Genomic DNA, 17,232 nt, shown 5'->3' with positions numbered 1-17,232 from the left:
CACACACATACACACGTATATGTATATAAATAGATGTAGATGTAGATATAGACATAGATATATGCAAAGAATCATATTTTATTACGAAATTTGAAAATCTTTATCATCGACATGTGTAATTGTTCATATGTCTATTTAACGATCTATTTATCCATTTATCTATTGCATGAACGATGCATTGATGTTTAAGCTATTTAAAACTTTTCGTTCCGGAATATTTAGATGCTGAATGTATGCCGGGAAGCAATGATGAGTCGAAAAATTTAACAGAAAATCCCGCATATATTGGATCAGATTTAATTGATAGATGGAATCCTGTAACAATTCTGGATCGTCCTCGTCTTCATCAGCTTCATTCGTATCTTCTCCCAACACTAATTAACAAAGCGACAATTTTTCATGTTAAATCAACTACTTGTAACGTTATTTGGCGAACATTGGAAAAACTTAACGGATGAAAGTATAATTGGATAACAACGCGATCTCGTTCCACTTACTTAACGTAGTTTCGTAGCCTGGATCCAGATAGGCATTCTCGCCGTCATCATCTTCGTCATCGTCGTTGTCTGACTCCTATATGTTAAAGACTGATTAGTTCGAGCCGCGAAATAAAAATAAAATGTCGCAAAAGGTTTATTACTAACGTCCGTGTCCTGATTAGTAGTGACCGCTTCGATGTCGTTCGATAACTCGTTGATTATTAACTTGAATATTTTGGCCAACACAGGTATAGTGGTCCACTGATAAGGCTGTGATTCGGCTTTACTCCTCGTCCTCACGCCTTCTTCGTTTCCTACGTATTCTCGAATTTTAATTAGTCACTCGCTGTTTTGAAGTAAATATTTTATCGATATCTTGTACTGATTAACGTAAAAATAAACATTAAAAAAAGAAGAAGAAATGAACAAAGAAACGAACAACGATCGAAATATTTCCCTCGTGTTTTAAAGCTTCGTACACTGATGTACAAGTTAACTTATAACGTATTCGATTGAATCTTTCCTTTCCGAATATGTAATTTGTGGAAAGACGTTCCGAATACAAACCTGAAAATATCTGGTCTCCCTTCACCGTGATCTCGTTCAATCGACTGTCGCCATGAGTAACGCCGTACTCCAATATCTTGCAAAGCGCGACCGTTGCTACCTTTCGGTTATATCTACCGAAAAATAGGTGTTGCCTGCTGACCCATTCAGAGAGTACGAATGCGAGAGCACTTTGTCCTGTCGGACCGGGTACGGTTGACAGAAAATTTAGGATGGCATCAAACTCTGTGTTTATGAGATGAGCGTATATCATAAGCAAACTTTGTACCACGGTCAATGTCTCAGCTCGCTGCATTTTACTCAACACGGCCTTCAATAATAGATCGAGATTTTCGCCCAATGTGTTTCCCGCTTTCCTAATTAACGTTGTCACCAATCGTCCGACAAAAGTCGCTGTAAACTCGCTCAACTACAAATGCGACGCGCCTCGTTAAACAATCATTTCGTTGATACAAATGCAAATCATGTGTCGACCGTGTGGTAGAATAAAGAAACAGAAATAGATCTAGTCATCGGATAGGATTATTAAATTACCTGCGGATTCAACAGCTGTGCCACAATCTGCAGTATGTATTGTAAACCCGTTTGACCGTCACTGTCTCGATGTACCGTCACCTGCCGAGCCGCAACCGCTAAGTAAGTCCGTATTACTTCGCCACCGCTTTGCAACGTTTCGTTGTCCTCTGAATTCAATATACAATGACAGGCAGCAGGAAACGCAGTTTCAACCAATGTGCTGCTCAACGGCTTCGGAGAGTATTGCACCAATACTTGTAATATATCCAGAGCCACGTTACGGCATCTCTCTATTATAACAACCAGGACAAATAATTTCCATTATTTACATGAATGTATTGGTGTCCACACATGCGACAGCACTCGAGTATGGTTAATATTTAATAAAACTTACCATCCTTTGATTTGTCCATAGGCGTTACAGCCATCATGCTAGTCAATGTCGGTATCAAACGAGTTTGTAATGGTCCTATACAATCAGGATTTTGTGTCAAACTTTTGAATATGTCTTGACATGGACTCAAAATTTCAGGATCACTATAGAACTTTAAGAATACCGCGATAGTTAAAGGGCAAATTTTATTTTCCACTGAAGCGGTAAACGATTTATCTAACTGTAAATGTAAGAAAATTCTTATGTAACCAAGACGAATAAGGGTAGAAAAAGATGATAAATCGAATATTACCGAAACCAATACTTGTAGAGTTTCCATTACTAGAATCAAAATTTCCGTAGGTGATTGATTGACTAAATTAAAAAGTCCCTGAAATATATTTGGCAAATGAGATCGTATAATATTGCCCAAAGTACTATTATTTTCCGTCATCGACGCTTTGCAGAACCAATAAATAGCTTTCACTGCACTGATACGAATACACGAAGGTTGATTCTCTTGTAAGCCATTAACCGTTGCTTCCAAAAAACGTGAACTCATTTCTGGCGGCATTATTTCAGCGTATTTTCCACCAATGCACAAACAACGACCAAGAAGTAACGGTGGTGCACCTAAAAGTTGCCGGTACAATAAATACATAATAAGTATCAGAATATATGTACCAGCCAAGAGAGTAAAGGAAAAGCAATTGCTTTTTCATTGAAACATAACAACAATATCGGATACCTGAATCTTTTAAAGTAGCTAAAACAATTGTGTCCAGAAATTTAATAATATCGAATTGGAGCATTCCGGTTTCTTGTCTTTCCACCACGACATCTTTTACTTTACTTAACGCCAAAATTGATGATTCTTGTAATTTCCACCATGTTTTATTATTCTCACTTCCGTTGTTTGTATTTTGCAATCTACTACTAGCTTCGATGTGACGTGTTACAACTTCGCAAAGGGCATCCACTGCTTTTTTTTCGGAATAATTCACTAATGCCTGCATACGAAGAAATTGATCACGGGCAAGAAAGGTTTGGTTTAAGATGTTCTAATATTAACAAAAAGATGGAACTATTTCATTTATTTTTTAAAAGTAAATATTTAAATAGTGTACCGTTAAGAGTTCCTGTGCCGAAATGCGTACATTGTAAGCAAATATATCGTCTTCCTCGACGAATTGATTGGGACTAGTGGTCCACAATTCAATTTGATCATCGGTTATTTGCATAAAAATTACTAAATAATACATCACTTCTTGCAGTAAATTATCCAAAAGATTGGAAAATCGTTTACGATCCACGATAGAATGAACAAACTCAAATATTGCAAGAATCAGATTATTAAAGTTAATTACTTTACCTGCAGAAGAGAAAGTGCATTAAAAGAAGAGTAACTTTCAATGAATACAAATCGCGAAAACAAAACTGACCGTCTGAATCGATTTCTCTATCGTTTGTATCTCCTTCTCCATTTACGGATCTCTCTTGATAAAGTTTTGCACTTTGCACTAAAGTTTCCCAAACAGGCAGTAGCATCTGAGGTAAAAAATTTGACACATACTTAGGTAACTTGGTAACTAAGCAATTTATAGCTTTGATAACATCCGTTTTAAGCCCGCTATCGCTTGTAGGACCATCAGGTAATCGTAAACACTGAACAAATTTTTCAAAAAACATGGGTATGACAGGTTGTAGGTATTGCTCAGTAAATCCTTTTTGATACCCTTCTATAGAGGCAACTAAGTTCGTAATTGTAGTAAAGATTTCAACAGCACGACCGCGAGTTCTAATAGAGTATTGCTAAAAATTTAAATGCACATTTACTGTTAATGATTGTGTTCTTATAGGGACAATGCTTGGGTACGTAAGATTAGCATCATTACATTTTCACTTTGAAATATTCGATACATTTCTTGAAGGATTACTGGTCCCACATTTGGTAATTGAGTATCAGTAAGGTCAAACGTAAATTCTCTTAAAACCCGCATTGCTCCATGAACAGCATACTCGCTTTCCCCACTTAAACAGCTGACAAGTATATCAAACAAACCTGGCCAATTTTCTGGCCAATCCCAATGTGCAATTGCTGATATTACATAAGCTACTACTCCACGTACCTGTAATGAATAATAAAACAGAAAAGTTTTGATGAGAAATAACACATGTGTATCTAATTATATGGGAATTACCTTACTAATCGATTCACGAAGCCCTAGTGGCAATAATTCTTTGATTTTTTCCTTTGTTGCATACTTTATTTCAGGAGGTCGAAATTTTTCAGACACGGAGGACCAATGAGTATCAACATATTGCTTCAATAACACAGATGCTAACTGCCTAATAGGTAAATGTCCATTAGGATCTACTACAAATTCTGTTAAATGTATACCAAATTCCTCTGTAACTTCTAATGCTTGTATTCTTTGCTCAGCTGCTTGACGAGTTTCTCCTTGAGGTGAGAGAATATCACTTAATGTTTCATATAAAGCTTCTCTCAAAGAACCTTGTACATCCATCGCCATTATACTCATTATAATAACCTTTGCTTCTTTAGTCTTTATTTCCCATGTACAAAATATTTTTTTTGTGTAATTTCATTAAAATTTAGAATCTTAATTTTTATTTCATTATAACTTGTATTTACCTGAACACATTTGCTTGAGAAATGATTATTATTCTATTGCTAGTAGAAGTTACTAACATTACTAATTATTATTTTTAATCTCTAAAAAATAATTTCTCTGAAATTAATAAAATAGTTATTACAGATTCGATGGAAAGAGAAAGAAAAGAAGAAATGATATACTAAGATAAGTAAAAAATCGAATAATGGGAGGCGGTACTATTACTATTTATGCGTATGTTATACAACCTAAAGGACATTGATTGCATGTATATACTTTATATGTAAAACCACGCATGTTACCGTTGAAGTTCGTTAATTTCAAAATACATAAAATTAGAAACAAAATTGGCTGATACGTAATTTATTCTACTTTTCGTTTACCATAATTCGACAAAGCCGGCTTAGTCGTGTGACACAAAAGGTTAGAACATTTCTAAGATTGTATACAAATTGTATAGAAAGTATGTATTGTTTAATCTTAATATTAACAATATGCTTATATGTGAAATTTAACTTGATTTTACATCTCTTTATAACAATGAATATCTCTTATCGATAACTTTATAAATTTGTGCAAATTATATCATACGTACATGGTCCTCATAGAAGCGCCATATCAAACATTTTGTGTATGCATGCGTGCGTGCGATGTACGCACGCGTTAGCTTGCTCGCAAGCATACATTGTGCAATTAAAAAATTAGAATTATTAAACATCTTACCAATGTATACGTCCACGCATATAGATTTAAAACAAATTATAGTACAGAAACATTACTATAACAATGTAATTAGCATGTCAAAATCAATAGATAAAAACGTTAATGAAGAAGAAAGCATTTAGCTCAAATTAGGTATAAACATATACGACGACTGCTTCTATACACATATATATATTATTTAAATAATCGATTTGTTAAAATTAATATATAACATTCTGAAAGAAAATATTAAATAAAATAAATGACAGATTCATAAATCAAGCTCTTTGCAACAAGTTTAATCAGCAATAAATTATCTTTTATTTCCATTTTACCCTTTTTTATATTCCGTTCCATTTACAATTTATTAATCATTGCAAATACAACATATGTTTAGCGTACGTATGCACATATGCACACGAACGACAATAATACTTTTACTACCACCAATTAAATTGACTGTATATACAAATCTCTTAACATCTTTTATAAGAAAAATAATTTAAATTAAAAAAATAATTTAATCTTTAAATTTTTTTCTATACGATTTTAACTAGTTATGATGTAAGCACTAAATATATGTGTAATAGTTGCCAAATATTTATCGCTAAAAATGCTCGTTGATGCGTAAAAACTGGAAAAGAAAATATACAATTTAAATATCCTATGTAATCAAAAGAAGAGTGTAATTCACAATATAAGTGAATTGTTCTAGAAAAAGTATTGAAAATCATGTAACAATTTATTACATGAAAGTAAATCAATAAAAATTGATAATGCCCGAATCCGCAATAGTGATGCTATTGGCAGTAATGAATTGTTTCTTACAAAAAGCTTATTTTCCAGGTACTATTACATTAAAATATCTTCGGCCTTTTTGCCAGTCAATTTCATCAAATCGGAATGAATCCTAAACTGTAATCTAGATTCTAGCAGATATCCAGTAAATGTTTTTCTGTAATAAACAAACAATCAATGACTGAATAACAAATATGAATACACCAAGTATATTAGGTAGAAATTACATACTTGGCATCCTCTAATAATCCAATAGCAAGTTGAATATTCCCTTGATCTTGACCTAACAAAGCTAATTCTACCGTTGCATAAGGAAGTAAATAAGTATCTTCCTTGATTGACTTGTCCAACTCGAGAACACGTCTCAAACATTTCTCAGCTAATAAAGGGTGTTTCATTTGTCGTAAGCAAGCACCTTTTAAAAGTAATAAGAGCGCTTCGTTATCTGCATGAAATTCTGTTTTCCTACAAAATATTTAAAACTTTTTAACATTAACAAATAAATATTCCAAATTAGATCAAGAATGGATTCGAGCAAAAGAACTTACGATGCTTTCATAAGCTCCTTTTCAGCATCTTCAATTACTTTAAACATGTTTAATGTTAAATCTTGTCGTTTACCTATTATTCGAAATAAATTCCAGACATACATAAGCTCAAATATAGGAAGGACTAGATTTTTCTTTTGTGCAAAATACCGTTCAGTTTTTTTTATTACAAATTTTTCCATTGGTAATGACTTCCCCGCAATACGTTGCTTATAAGTAGGCGCTTGCATCATTAAGGTATCTATCATTTGTTTTTCTTGGCTTTGTGATGATGGTTTTTGCATCATAAGTATTGCAGCTCTTTGATATAAATAAATTGTACGAGACCAATGCGATTCCTTAGCTAAAGTACTGGCAAACATCGCAGCTTGATTCCATTGTTGCAATGAACAATGTGCCCACATTAATTCCCAAAAACAAATATGATGAAATTGAGGCCATAGATCTTGACTTTTCCAAGATTTGGTGTACCATTCTAACGATTTCTCAAAATTTCCCCTTGTTAGTTCTAGTCTTCCCTTAAAAAATAAAAACCATACACCATTTGGATAAAGACTTAATTCTTCTTCCAAAACTTTTTCACACCAATCTAGATCACCGTCTGTATGACTTAGAACAAACGACACGAGCAGATTGTAAGATAAAAGAAACATCGCACACAGCACATGTCGTAAACCTCTTCTTTCTTTGTACCCTGCTTCTAATTCTGACAAACCATATTCCTATTGATAGAAATAATATTGTGCCATTATAAGGGGGAAACGTTTATGCAAAATTTATTATAATAAAAAAATATTATTTTGTTACCTTATCACCCGAAAATCCAATAAACTCTAGCAGTTTGATAATTTTTGCTGGTAATAGAGAAATCATCTACAAAACCCTCAAAAACAGTTATAGCATTTTATTTTGTACAATAAAAGAATGCTTATACGTACCAGATTGAATGCACCAATACCAGTGCGGACACCACTTTCGAAATGTATTTTATGAGCATTGTTCTCCCATTTACGATTATTTAAAATTGTTAAACACTCTCTGAAAGCGGACAATGTACATGAAATTACATATGGTTTCTTAACATATTTAAGATGGACATAGATAATTCACGGTATGAGTTGTTTACTTATACGATAGAAAGCAGGTACGAATTTTGAACCCAGCTTTAACAAAGCTGACCAAAGTCTCGTCCTCCACAAACGTGAGCATCGATTTTAAAAAAAGTGATTCGGCATAACAGAGTTCCGCATGCACTTCCTCTGTAATAGTAATTCCATATCATTCCTTGCATGCTTTATGTTTAGTAATACCAATGGCACAACATGTTATAACATATGGATAATTCGTCTGTTAGTAAACAAATTCAACTAGAATATGCTTTATTAAATATTGGACTGCTAATGCTATTAAATTACCCAAATTGAAGTAATAAACTGCTTGTGAATATTCCTTAATTGGTCTATAAAGATTTAGACCTTTTAGAAATTATAAGTTATTAGAAGTGAGAAGTTATCTGTTGAATTAAAACCCATCTTTTTTACTAAGATACATCACATGCTCATTGGGAAATTGTTTAACATAACGATGCATTATATGCAAAAACTTTGTAGTTTAACAAAACATGCTGTACCCAGCTAGTACACGTGTATACATTACCAATTGTATAAGCATCGTAATTAGTCTTCTTCACCATTTTCCCAATATTTTGGGTTAGTGTGACATGTTTACGTTGCTTTAAACACACAGTCATGCACTGTTTTACAGCTCCAGCTGCCTTTTCAATGGATTTCTAAGCAACAAATACTATGATGTATTATTGAAAGACATATTTTCCAAATATCACAATTTACTATGATTTAATACTTGTTCAAATGTAAGAATAGCCTCAAGGAATGCAAATATACTTGTTCCTAAAGAATGATACATGCTACTGCTTGCCCATGGTTCCATGATTTTCCTTGCTTCTTCGAAATCATTATTAAAAAAATAATATATCGCTTTCTTTGCCTCCATTATTGCTGTATCCAAATCCATAGAAGTAGGCCTTCAAATGAAACATTAATTTAAAGTATATAAATATATGTGTATGCATATATAGATATTCATAGTATACTTACTGTGGTAAAGATTCTTGAGCATCTTGAAACTAAGATATCATTGAAATAAAAATCTAATTAACACACTGCTAATTATTACTAATAATAAACTGTTTTATTTTTGATATGCATACCTCATCTTCTTCAATGTCTGACATGCTGAATTAATACTTATAATATGCTTAAAAAAGAAAGTAGAACATATTATTATTCAATTTATTAATATTTAATCTATATATAAAATTCATATAAAAATAAAATAATGTTCTCACATTTAACAAATGTACTGCATAGAGATATTATACTTTGCAAGGTGATCCTTTTTTGCACTAGATATGTTAATTATTATAGGTGAAAGTCACTTCTTTAGACAGATTTCTAAAATGTGCTTCTTTAATTTAAGATCATTATTTCTGATCTCATATTAAAATTGCTCCTCACAGAGATAGCTATAACAAGAATTACAAAAAAATTAAACAAAAATAATTATCTATAAGATTGTAATATATTGTTATTTTTGTAATTTATTAATGTACATACGCTTTAAGATATAAAATTGGTCCTTATAATCATCATTGTATCTAACAAGTTTTTATAGATTAACGTACATTGATAACAATAATATGATAAGATCAAATATATTTTTGAAGTAATAATTAAAATTTCCTTTAATGATAACATTGATGAAAATCACTTAATTTGCAATAAACATTATCAAATGTTTACCTTGAGTTACACATATAAATGTATACTTTTATCATGGGATTTTATTCTTATTGCATTCTCAACTTTACAAAAAAATGTTTCTCTCAAATACACTCAAGAGAAATAAGATAATGATGTGATAATATGCTAAAAATAAATATATGCAAAAATGAACTGTCTGCTAATTTATTTTGTTATATAGAAATTAATTTATTTTAAAATTGAATTTGAAACATTATAAAACAAAGAAAAATTAACATTTTTAAGAAAAGAAAAAAAAGAAAAAAACATTATCATTACAATGTATCGTTAAAACTGTAAAAAACTTAATCGGAAACTATTACTATAAGTATTTATGTTTAAGAAAATAAAGTGACAACTAGGAAACAAGAAGAACCCGGAAGCGATCTAAAGTAGAATGTTACGAAGAAAGTACAACTAAGTTATCGCAACGGTACCGATAGACCTAGATCTTTTATAAATTCACAATGAAATCATAGCAATCAATAAATTGAATAAATTATACAATCAATATCTATAAATTAGTAAAACGCGATCTTTTCTTAAAATCTCTGTGAAAATAATAGAAATTACGGCATATAGTTGTTTTAAAGTAACTTCTTACCATGAATCCATCAAACGTCAAGGGATACAAGAACCAATTCATGAGAAAAGCGTAAAAAACTAACGTTTATTCATACATATTTCTAACGTAATATGATCTGAATCTAATATCTGTGTATGTTGTAATATAAAAAATAATAAGGGATTTTACATTTTTGTTTAATATTTGCAAAAATTCCTGAAACCCAGCACTACATACACAACGGCGTAAAGTATACGCCACCGACTGACGGTATACTGATATTGCCGGATCAACATACTTACGATACAACTGTACACGTGACACTGTCTTTACGCACTACAGTGGTGCTCAGTGTATGATAATAAAGTTTTATATAACACAGAAATTACGATTTTGAAAGATCTTATTTGAAATTTCTCTCTTGATCGCATTTCTAATCAGCATAATGATACAAGTTCTTAATATTTTTTGATCACACAGAATAATCAATTATCTATACTCTTATGACAATAAAGAATTGAATTATTAAAGATTAAGAATCACTGTTGGTCACGTGGGTTAGCTTTACAAGTGTTACGAATCTCCAATTTATGGGATTCTATAATGTATATTAACGTTTGTGCGATTCTATCATATTACGTTTAGCCTTTTCCAAGGCTAAGAAACAATGATATATGTATATAAATATTCATACGCAACTAAGAAAATATTTCCGATTTGAATATCTCTTTTCATATGCCATGTATTCATATGATCTCGGTAACAAATAATATATTAAAATTTCATTTAATATTTTTATCTTATGAAAAACTATCTCTAGACTTCATTTTTAAATAAGTAAAAAAATTTGTTTAAGTTCAAATTACGTGAAGAGTTATCAAACTTTTCTAAATATTGAGAATCGCTGATTCTTTAGCAGACTACTTTCTCTACCGCGAAATTTCATATAGAAGAAAAACTTTATTTGTTGTTATTAAAAAAAGAACATTTTTGACGATATGATTGTAATTTGTAATATTAATATTTTGATACTTTAATAAAGTTTTCTCTGTAAATATTTTGAACATTCGATTGAAGGTAACATTTACCTATAAAATCTTGTTTCAAATGTTGTTTATTGATATCAAATCTTGTAATTATACAGAGATATATTTATTTCAAGCAATACATTTAAAATTGATAGCGACTGAAAGAAAGATATGTATGGCATTTCAGAGGATGATGATTAGTAATAGATGTAGTGGAAAAATAGCATATGCAAAATTTAATTTGGCCATTTCTTCGGTGGCAGCACTAGTATAGACGTGTCATACGTCAAAAACAGTGAGTGTACATACATCAAACAAAATTTTGTATTGCATTATACCTTTATACTCGGTAAATTTTTTGAAAGTTATTTTATGTCACATGTTTTATAATAAACTTACCTTACCATTTATCATTGAACTTTTAAGTGTAGTAAAATAAAGAATCACTAGTTCACCTTATGCGCACAGTGTTCCATACTTTAAACGCTACTTAATGATAAATACTTTAGCTTATTCGCTGTTGGCGCAACTACTCTGATTGCATAAACATTTTTAAACGTAGAGATATTGTTTCCACTTTTCCTACTTGCTTGCTGTGATCAAAATATTTATATAGTGTAACATAACCTGTTTATAACAAAAAATAATATGAAGTTTTGATGTCACAGCATTATTTTGTTTTCCAACACCTTTCTCTTGTTAATATTACATATAATTTCTAATGTAATCTTCATGTATATATTAAATAGATGTATTTTTTATACTATATAAAAAATAATTGTATATTATTTTTACTTATTGATATATTTATTATGTCAGAACTATAAGATGACTAAACTTATAGATTAAAATTTATATAATGTAGAATAACACGAATTAGAAAAAGATGATATAGTTATATAAGTTTGATGTATTTTTTATACTATATAAAAAATAATTGTATATTATTTTTACTTATTGATATATTTATTATGTCAGAACTATAAGATGACTAAACTTATAGATTAAAATTTACATAATGTAGAATAACACGAATTAGAAAAAGATGATATAGTTATATAAGTTTGATAATGTCTGTTATTTTTGATGCTTGTATATGGAATGATGTGGCCTTTATAATTTCATACATTCAGTGGAAGGATAATGATAACCCAAAGGATTATAATGAACACTGTCATCAAATCTTGTTTCAGTAATTTTTTCTAAGGGAATGAGGACCTTGTATTGCTTTTTTAATTATCTGGGAAAGGTGGCAGGTGCTAGTTAACATAATTTATAATAATTATGGAAAATCAGAATCCCCACGGTGAAGCTTATCAAACACATCAATCCTTTTGGAAAAAAAATACCCGTGCTGTACCAGGGAGGTTTGTACAGTATTATTTCATTTTTATCAGTGTTAAGAATAAAGTTATAATTAAACCCCTAATATCAGCCATTGAGGTACTAATATAATTCTTTGTATTTTATATATACAATGAAAGACCAAGTCCAAAGCAAGATGGTAAATTTGGTAAACTAGGCAGTACTACATTGATGTCAAGTAGCTCAGCCAATATAATATCTACCAGCGGTGGAGCTATATCAGGAAGTAGCGGAGGTTCCACATCGTTTCAAGATTTTCAAGAAAGTGTAGACGATGCTTGGGATTCAGGGGATGATGAGTTCTGCACTGTCTCAGATATAAAAATATCAAAACGTGTTAGCCACTCTGCTGCTATTAGTGTTATTAATAGTCATAGATCAAGGAAAACATGTATAGATCCAGGGACAAATGTAAAATCTTCGCAACGTGTTCAGGAAATAATTCCTGAGGAGAAACGGGCGGAGGCTCTTCAAAGATTAGCCGTTCAACCGTTGCATTTGCGAAATGCTAATTTGTCTATGCATTCTCAAATAAACAACAGTCAACATTCCACAGAAGATACAGATATAAAGTATGGTGCTTCCCCTCAACATAAACCAACACAATTTCCAGGAAGACCACAGCCATTGAGACAAACAACTGCACCTACTAAATTTTTTATACCTTCCAAGGAACAAGGTGCTTATGGAATGATCTTTTACATACATTTGATTTTAATGTATTCTTAGCCTTGATTTGTTAATAATTGTAGATGGGGAAAGTAAAGTAGATAAATTTCAGTCCCTTCTGGAAGCTTCTGTATTAAACTTAGACGAACTGAGACAATTATCGTGGTCGGGTATACCTGCGAGATTGCGTTCTGTTACATGGAGGTTATTATCTGTAAGTAACACAGGTAAACTATGTCGCCCGTTTTATATCTAATGATGAAACCCTGTAAATATGTTTAAAACTGTTGCTTATTTTATACAACTCAGGAATATTTACCAGCCAATTTAGAGCGAAGACAACACGTGTTAGAACGTAAACGTTTAGATTATTGGAATTTAGTTAAACAGTATTATGATACTGAAAAAGACGAAGGATTTCAAGATACATATCGCCAAATTCATATTGACATTCCAAGAATGTCACCGCTTGTTTCGTTGTTTCAGCAAACAACGGTACAATTAATTTTTGAAAGAATACTCTTTATCTGGGCAATTCGGCATCCCGCTTCTGGATACGTTCAAGTATGTTTACGCATGATCTTGAATTGTTATATGTGCTCTTTAATTCTTTTTATCTTCATTCCTTTTACCTTGTAATTTTTTTCTTTAGGGGATGAACGATCTAGTGACACCTTTCTTTCTCGTATTTTTGCAAGAAGCAGTGCCTGTGTCAGCATGGCAGGATTTAGAAAATTATGACGTCGCGTCATTACAAAAGGAACAAAGAGATATTATAGAAGCAGATAGCTTTTGGTGCTTATCTAAATTTCTTGACGGTATTCAAGATAATTATATCTTTGCTCAATTAGGTATCCAGCACAAAGTAAACCAGTTGAAAGAATTAATACAAAGAATCGATGGTATGTGAACTAGTTGTTTCTTACATTGTTTTTTAGTTTATTGTCCCTTTCCTATTTTGCATTCAGTTAATCGTACCTTTAATTTAATCTTTTAGCTCCTTTGCATCAGCATCTACATCAACATGGAGTCGATTATTTACAATTTTCTTTCCGATGGATGAATAATTTATTAACAAGAGAAATTCCTCTTCATTGTACAATTCGCTTGTGGGACACTTACTTAGCGGAATCTGTACGATTTGCTTCGTTTCAACTTTATGTATGCGCCGCATTTCTTCTTCGTTGGAGACGTCATCTTTTATTGCAGCCTGATTTTCAAGTAAGTTTAAGCTGTAGGATTACTACAGATTTTAGTTTGATGCAAGGGTTTATTTTAGTTATTAATTAGAAAAAAGGGATGTAGACAATTTATTATCATTGTTTAGGGACTGATGTTAATGCTACAAAACCTGCCAACACAAAATTGGACAGATTCGGAAATAGGAATATTGGTAGCGGAAGCATACAAATTAAAATTTACATTTGCAGATGCTCCTAATCATTTACAGGCTCATGATACTAGGTGACCATTTTACGATGCGTTTAGATAACGATATCATAATTGTGACCAGAAACATTAGCACAAATGTTTTTGTGCTAGATCGATACGCCTGTTTCAATTGTCATCGTTTGTATTATATAACTGAATAATTTATGACCAGTTAGTTTAGATTGTTTTCTATCTGATTAAGAATTATTATTTTTAAATGGCTTTGTTCTATAGTTCATATAGAAAGCTCTGTTTTCGTTACCCTTTTCTAGAGAGACTTGAACGGTCTTTATAAATTTTATTTTTATTATTATTATTATTATTATTATTATTATTATTAGTATTATTATTATCATCATCATTATTATTATTATTGCTGTTGTTATATACTACTATTGCTGCTGCTGCTACTACTGCTGTTACTACCACTACTATTACTATTACAACCACTAATATTACTATTACTACTGCTACCATTACTACTATGACTACTATTACTATTAATATTATTGTAGTTATAATTTTTAGCGTAATTGGAATCTTCACGATAAGTTTGTTCGCCATTGCTCAGTTTGTCAGAACTGTAGATGGAAATTGAAATACGAAGTATGTACCGTGAATCGATCATTATCGATCGATTACGTTTCGTATTACATTTGTATAATATATTTAGAATTATTATATATACCGGTAAAAAATAAGCGAAAGTTTTGATAAACCAATTACCGTTATATAATTGCTATCCTGCATAGCAATTACAAATTTTCCTCTGTTCATGTGATTTTTCAGTTCTTGTCCAGAAATGGATATGTTTTGTTATTTAAACGAAACGAAAATTCGCAATGTTGGTGTATGTAATTCTCAACATCCAAAGTACGTGAAATAATGTATAAATTACAACAGTGTTATATTCGTTCATGTCGGTTCAAATTATTTTGAAATATCTTTCTAAAAGGACAGAATTTAGAATCTCGTGCCGGAATATTTTGACGAGCAAATCTTTGCCATGTTTATGCATTGCCATAATACAGACGTAACTGGAAAGATTTTTAAATATTTTTGAAATGTTTGTACGTTACTTTTAATTATTTTATAGCTAAATGATCTTACAAAATGATTAAAATAGATAATATTTTATTTGATGTCAATGATTTAGTTGATGTTTGAATGACACTGTATTTACGTATGACAGTTTAATCGAATGATAGACGTATCGAAAGGTTCATTCGCCTGATAATTTATATCTTGATAAGAATTAATCGAATGTTGTATAAAAAAGAAAAATATACAGAATACGCGTTTTGTAAGATAAATTATTCTCTTGACACGTGACACGAATTATGATTACTAATTGTTATATTTTTCGTCAATTAAAACTAAAACGGCGTAATGTTTTTCCATTCTTTAATCTTAATTTTTCAATCGAGAACTTGTACACACAAAGCGTGTAGCGTCGTTGATCAATAAACGAGACTGTCTCTTTCTTATATCTTTCTCGTATCTGTAACATTCCTTTCAAAGTATTTCAAGGTACAGGTTGGACTGGACATCATATTACAAAGGCATGATTATTTACTAAACGTACTGACATCATACGTTTATGTCACATACACAATAATACAAACTTTTTCGCTTGCGTATATGAAATGAAAGGAAAAGGAGAATGGGGATACGCGTGCCTTCTCGATACTTCTTCAACTATCATCGATGTCAATTTGACTATAATCGATATTCAATGGTTGCAAAGATGCCAATGAATCGTTAAGGTTAAACGTTTCCTGTAAAAGAAAAGAAGGGACATTGCAGTTGAGTCTAATGTATCAAATAGGAGAAATATCGCACACAGAAAAAGAGAACTCACGTAATCGACAGAAATCGGCGTCGGATATATGCAGGGGATACATTCCATGCGCGTGACGCCATTATTGTCAGCGGTGCACTCGCAGTTTTGACATGGATTAGGCCGCGCGGTTAAAGCTACCCTCTTAGAGAAAACACTGGCAAACTTTTTGATCGAAGCTAGTTTATCGAAACGTAATTTATCGCCGCTAAATATCGTTCCGTTAACCTCCAGAGTTAATGGTGTACAATAACCGAGCACACTTTTTGGAAGTTTCACCTGTTTTCGTAAATCAATGTCTCCGGTTAATGTCCTTGCATCTTTCTTCGTGTATGATTTTATCGCGTCTAAACCGTAGAAGATCTTGTTCAATCTCTCTTTTTCGAATTCGAAGTCGCCATCCATCAATATGTGAAGCGTGATATCTTTTTCTAATAAAACTTCATGTACCACCGAATAGTCCAGCTAAAAGTATAGTTTATATAATTTTAAGAGGAGGAAAGAGGATTGATGCATAAAAATAGATATCGAAAGGTTCGAATCTCTTACCGTTTGACCTTCTGGCTCGCAATGCGAGCAAGGCATTAAAATGAAAGTCTTTGACACACCAGCTCTGAACACGAGTTTCGAGGCGAACGCAATTGCCGCAAAAATATCGCGGCTTCCATCGCCAATCGGCACATGATCGAAGTAATCGATAAATCGTACCGCGTTCTTAGTGAAAATTTGCCCATCGAAGACGACGCTTCTCGGTCGATCGAATACTCCGTCTGCTCCGAAGATAACTAGAGACCACCGATTATCTGTCAGACCTTGATCTGTCAACTCTTTGCTTAGCTGAGTGACCAACTGTTCGATGCTACGATTTTCTTTCGCAGCTTGGTTACACTCTT

The 17,232-nt window shown here is 31.9% G+C and overlaps 4 protein-coding genes across 5 annotated transcripts in view; 1 reads left to right on the top strand and 3 right to left on the bottom strand.

The window, feature by feature from the left end:
- Nucleotides 1-78: 78 nt before the first annotated feature.
- Ipo9 (Importin 9) lies at nt 79-4,658 on the bottom strand. Its single transcript, XM_017899687.1, has 13 exons — nt 4,592-4,658; nt 4,137-4,502; nt 3,831-4,064; nt 3,378-3,747; nt 3,063-3,307; nt 2,684-2,945; nt 2,249-2,568; nt 1,957-2,176; nt 1,581-1,852; nt 1,047-1,455; nt 645-793; nt 498-573; nt 79-374 (listed from the first exon to the last, which is right to left on the bottom strand). The coding sequence occupies exons 2-13, from the start codon at nt 4,476-4,478 to the stop codon at nt 160-162; spliced, it is 3,114 nt and encodes a 1,037-aa protein (XP_017755176.1). The 5' UTR covers nt 4,479-4,502; nt 4,592-4,658; the 3' UTR covers nt 79-159.
- Nucleotides 4,659-6,057: 1,399 nt separating this feature from the next.
- Nucleotides 6,058-9,111, bottom strand: LOC108547273 (tetratricopeptide repeat protein 39B). Its single transcript, XM_017899722.1, has 11 exons — nt 8,988-9,111; nt 8,850-8,896; nt 8,737-8,765; nt 8,483-8,663; nt 8,276-8,408; nt 7,746-7,878; nt 7,558-7,657; nt 7,427-7,492; nt 6,620-7,341; nt 6,303-6,536; nt 6,058-6,228 (listed from the first exon to the last, which is right to left on the bottom strand). The coding sequence occupies exons 2-11, from the start codon at nt 8,871-8,873 to the stop codon at nt 6,126-6,128; spliced, it is 1,725 nt and encodes a 574-aa protein (XP_017755211.1). The 5' UTR covers nt 8,874-8,896; nt 8,988-9,111; the 3' UTR covers nt 6,058-6,125.
- Nucleotides 9,112-11,294: 2,183 nt separating this feature from the next.
- On the top strand, nt 11,295-14,629 carry Tbc1d22 (TBC1 domain family member 22). Of its 2 annotated transcripts, none has more exons than XM_017899751.1 (8): nt 11,295-11,329; nt 12,228-12,401; nt 12,519-13,078; nt 13,152-13,282; nt 13,378-13,632; nt 13,721-13,970; nt 14,066-14,289; nt 14,396-14,629. In XM_017899751.1, the coding sequence occupies exons 2-8, from the start codon at nt 12,319-12,321 to the stop codon at nt 14,534-14,536; spliced, it is 1,644 nt and encodes a 547-aa protein (XP_017755240.1). In that variant the 5' UTR covers nt 11,295-11,329; nt 12,228-12,318; the 3' UTR covers nt 14,537-14,629. The 2 variants fall into 2 exon arrangements, with proteins under 2 accessions (XP_017755240.1, XP_017755233.1); XM_017899744.1 differs by having other exon boundaries at nt 11,301-11,383.
- A 1,031-nt stretch (nt 14,630-15,660) lies between these two features.
- Nucleotides 15,661-17,232, bottom strand: part of Apoltp (Apolipoprotein lipid transfer particle) — a 16,519-nt gene continuing 14,947 nt past the window's right edge. The window contains exons 20-22 of the mRNA XM_017899822.1: nt 16,889-17,232; nt 16,361-16,804; nt 15,661-16,277 (exon numbers count right to left, since the gene is read on the bottom strand). The exon at nt 16,889-17,232 is cut by the window's right edge and continues 733 nt beyond it. Coding sequence (XP_017755311.1) covers nt 16,194-16,277; nt 16,361-16,804; nt 16,889-17,232 — 872 coding nt within the window. The 3' untranslated portion in view covers nt 15,661-16,193. The remainder of the gene's footprint in view (nt 16,278-16,360; nt 16,805-16,888) is intronic.

This window comes from Eufriesea mexicana, unplaced genomic scaffold, assembly GCF_001483705.2.
Source record: "Eufriesea mexicana isolate 0111107269 unplaced genomic scaffold, ASM148370v2 scaffold4744748266, whole genome shotgun sequence".
NCBI lineage: Eukaryota > Metazoa > Arthropoda > Insecta > Hymenoptera > Apidae > Eufriesea > Eufriesea mexicana.
Note: the sequence above shows the minus strand (reverse complement) of the source record. Positions and strands in the feature narration are given on the sequence as shown.

Bases quoted from the DNA above. Each gene is read 5' to 3' on its own strand.
- LOC108547273 (XM_017899722.1), bottom strand. From the start codon at position 8,873: ATGTCAGACATTGAAGAAGATGAG. The intron at 8,664-8,736 runs GTAAGTATACTA...TTTCATTTGAAG, and splicing joins GCTCAAGAATCTTTACCACA to GCCTACTTCTATGGATTTGG. The intron at 6,229-6,302 runs GTATGTAATTTC...TGTTTATTACAG, and splicing joins GGATTATTAGAGGATGCCAA to AAAAACATTTACTGGATATC.
- Ipo9 (XM_017899687.1), bottom strand. From the start codon at position 4,478: ATGAGTATAATGGCGATGGATGTACAAGGTTCTTTGAGAGAAGCTTTA. The intron at 3,748-3,830 runs GTAATGATGCTA...TTAAATTTTTAG, and splicing joins GAATATTTCAAAGTGAAAAT to CAATACTCTATTAGAACTCG. The intron at 1,853-1,956 runs GTAAGTTTTATT...TTGTTATAATAG, and splicing joins TATGGACAAATCAAAGGATG to AGAGATGCCGTAACGTGGCT.
- Tbc1d22 (XM_017899751.1), top strand. From the start codon at position 12,319: ATGGAAAATCAGAATCCCCACGGTGAAGCTTATCAAACACATCAATCC. The intron at 12,402-12,518 runs GTTTGTACAGTA...ATACAATGAAAG, and splicing joins ACCCGTGCTGTACCAGGGAG to ACCAAGTCCAAAGCAAGATG. The intron at 13,079-13,151 runs GTGCTTATGGAA...TAATAATTGTAG, and splicing joins TATACCTTCCAAGGAACAAG to ATGGGGAAAGTAAAGTAGAT.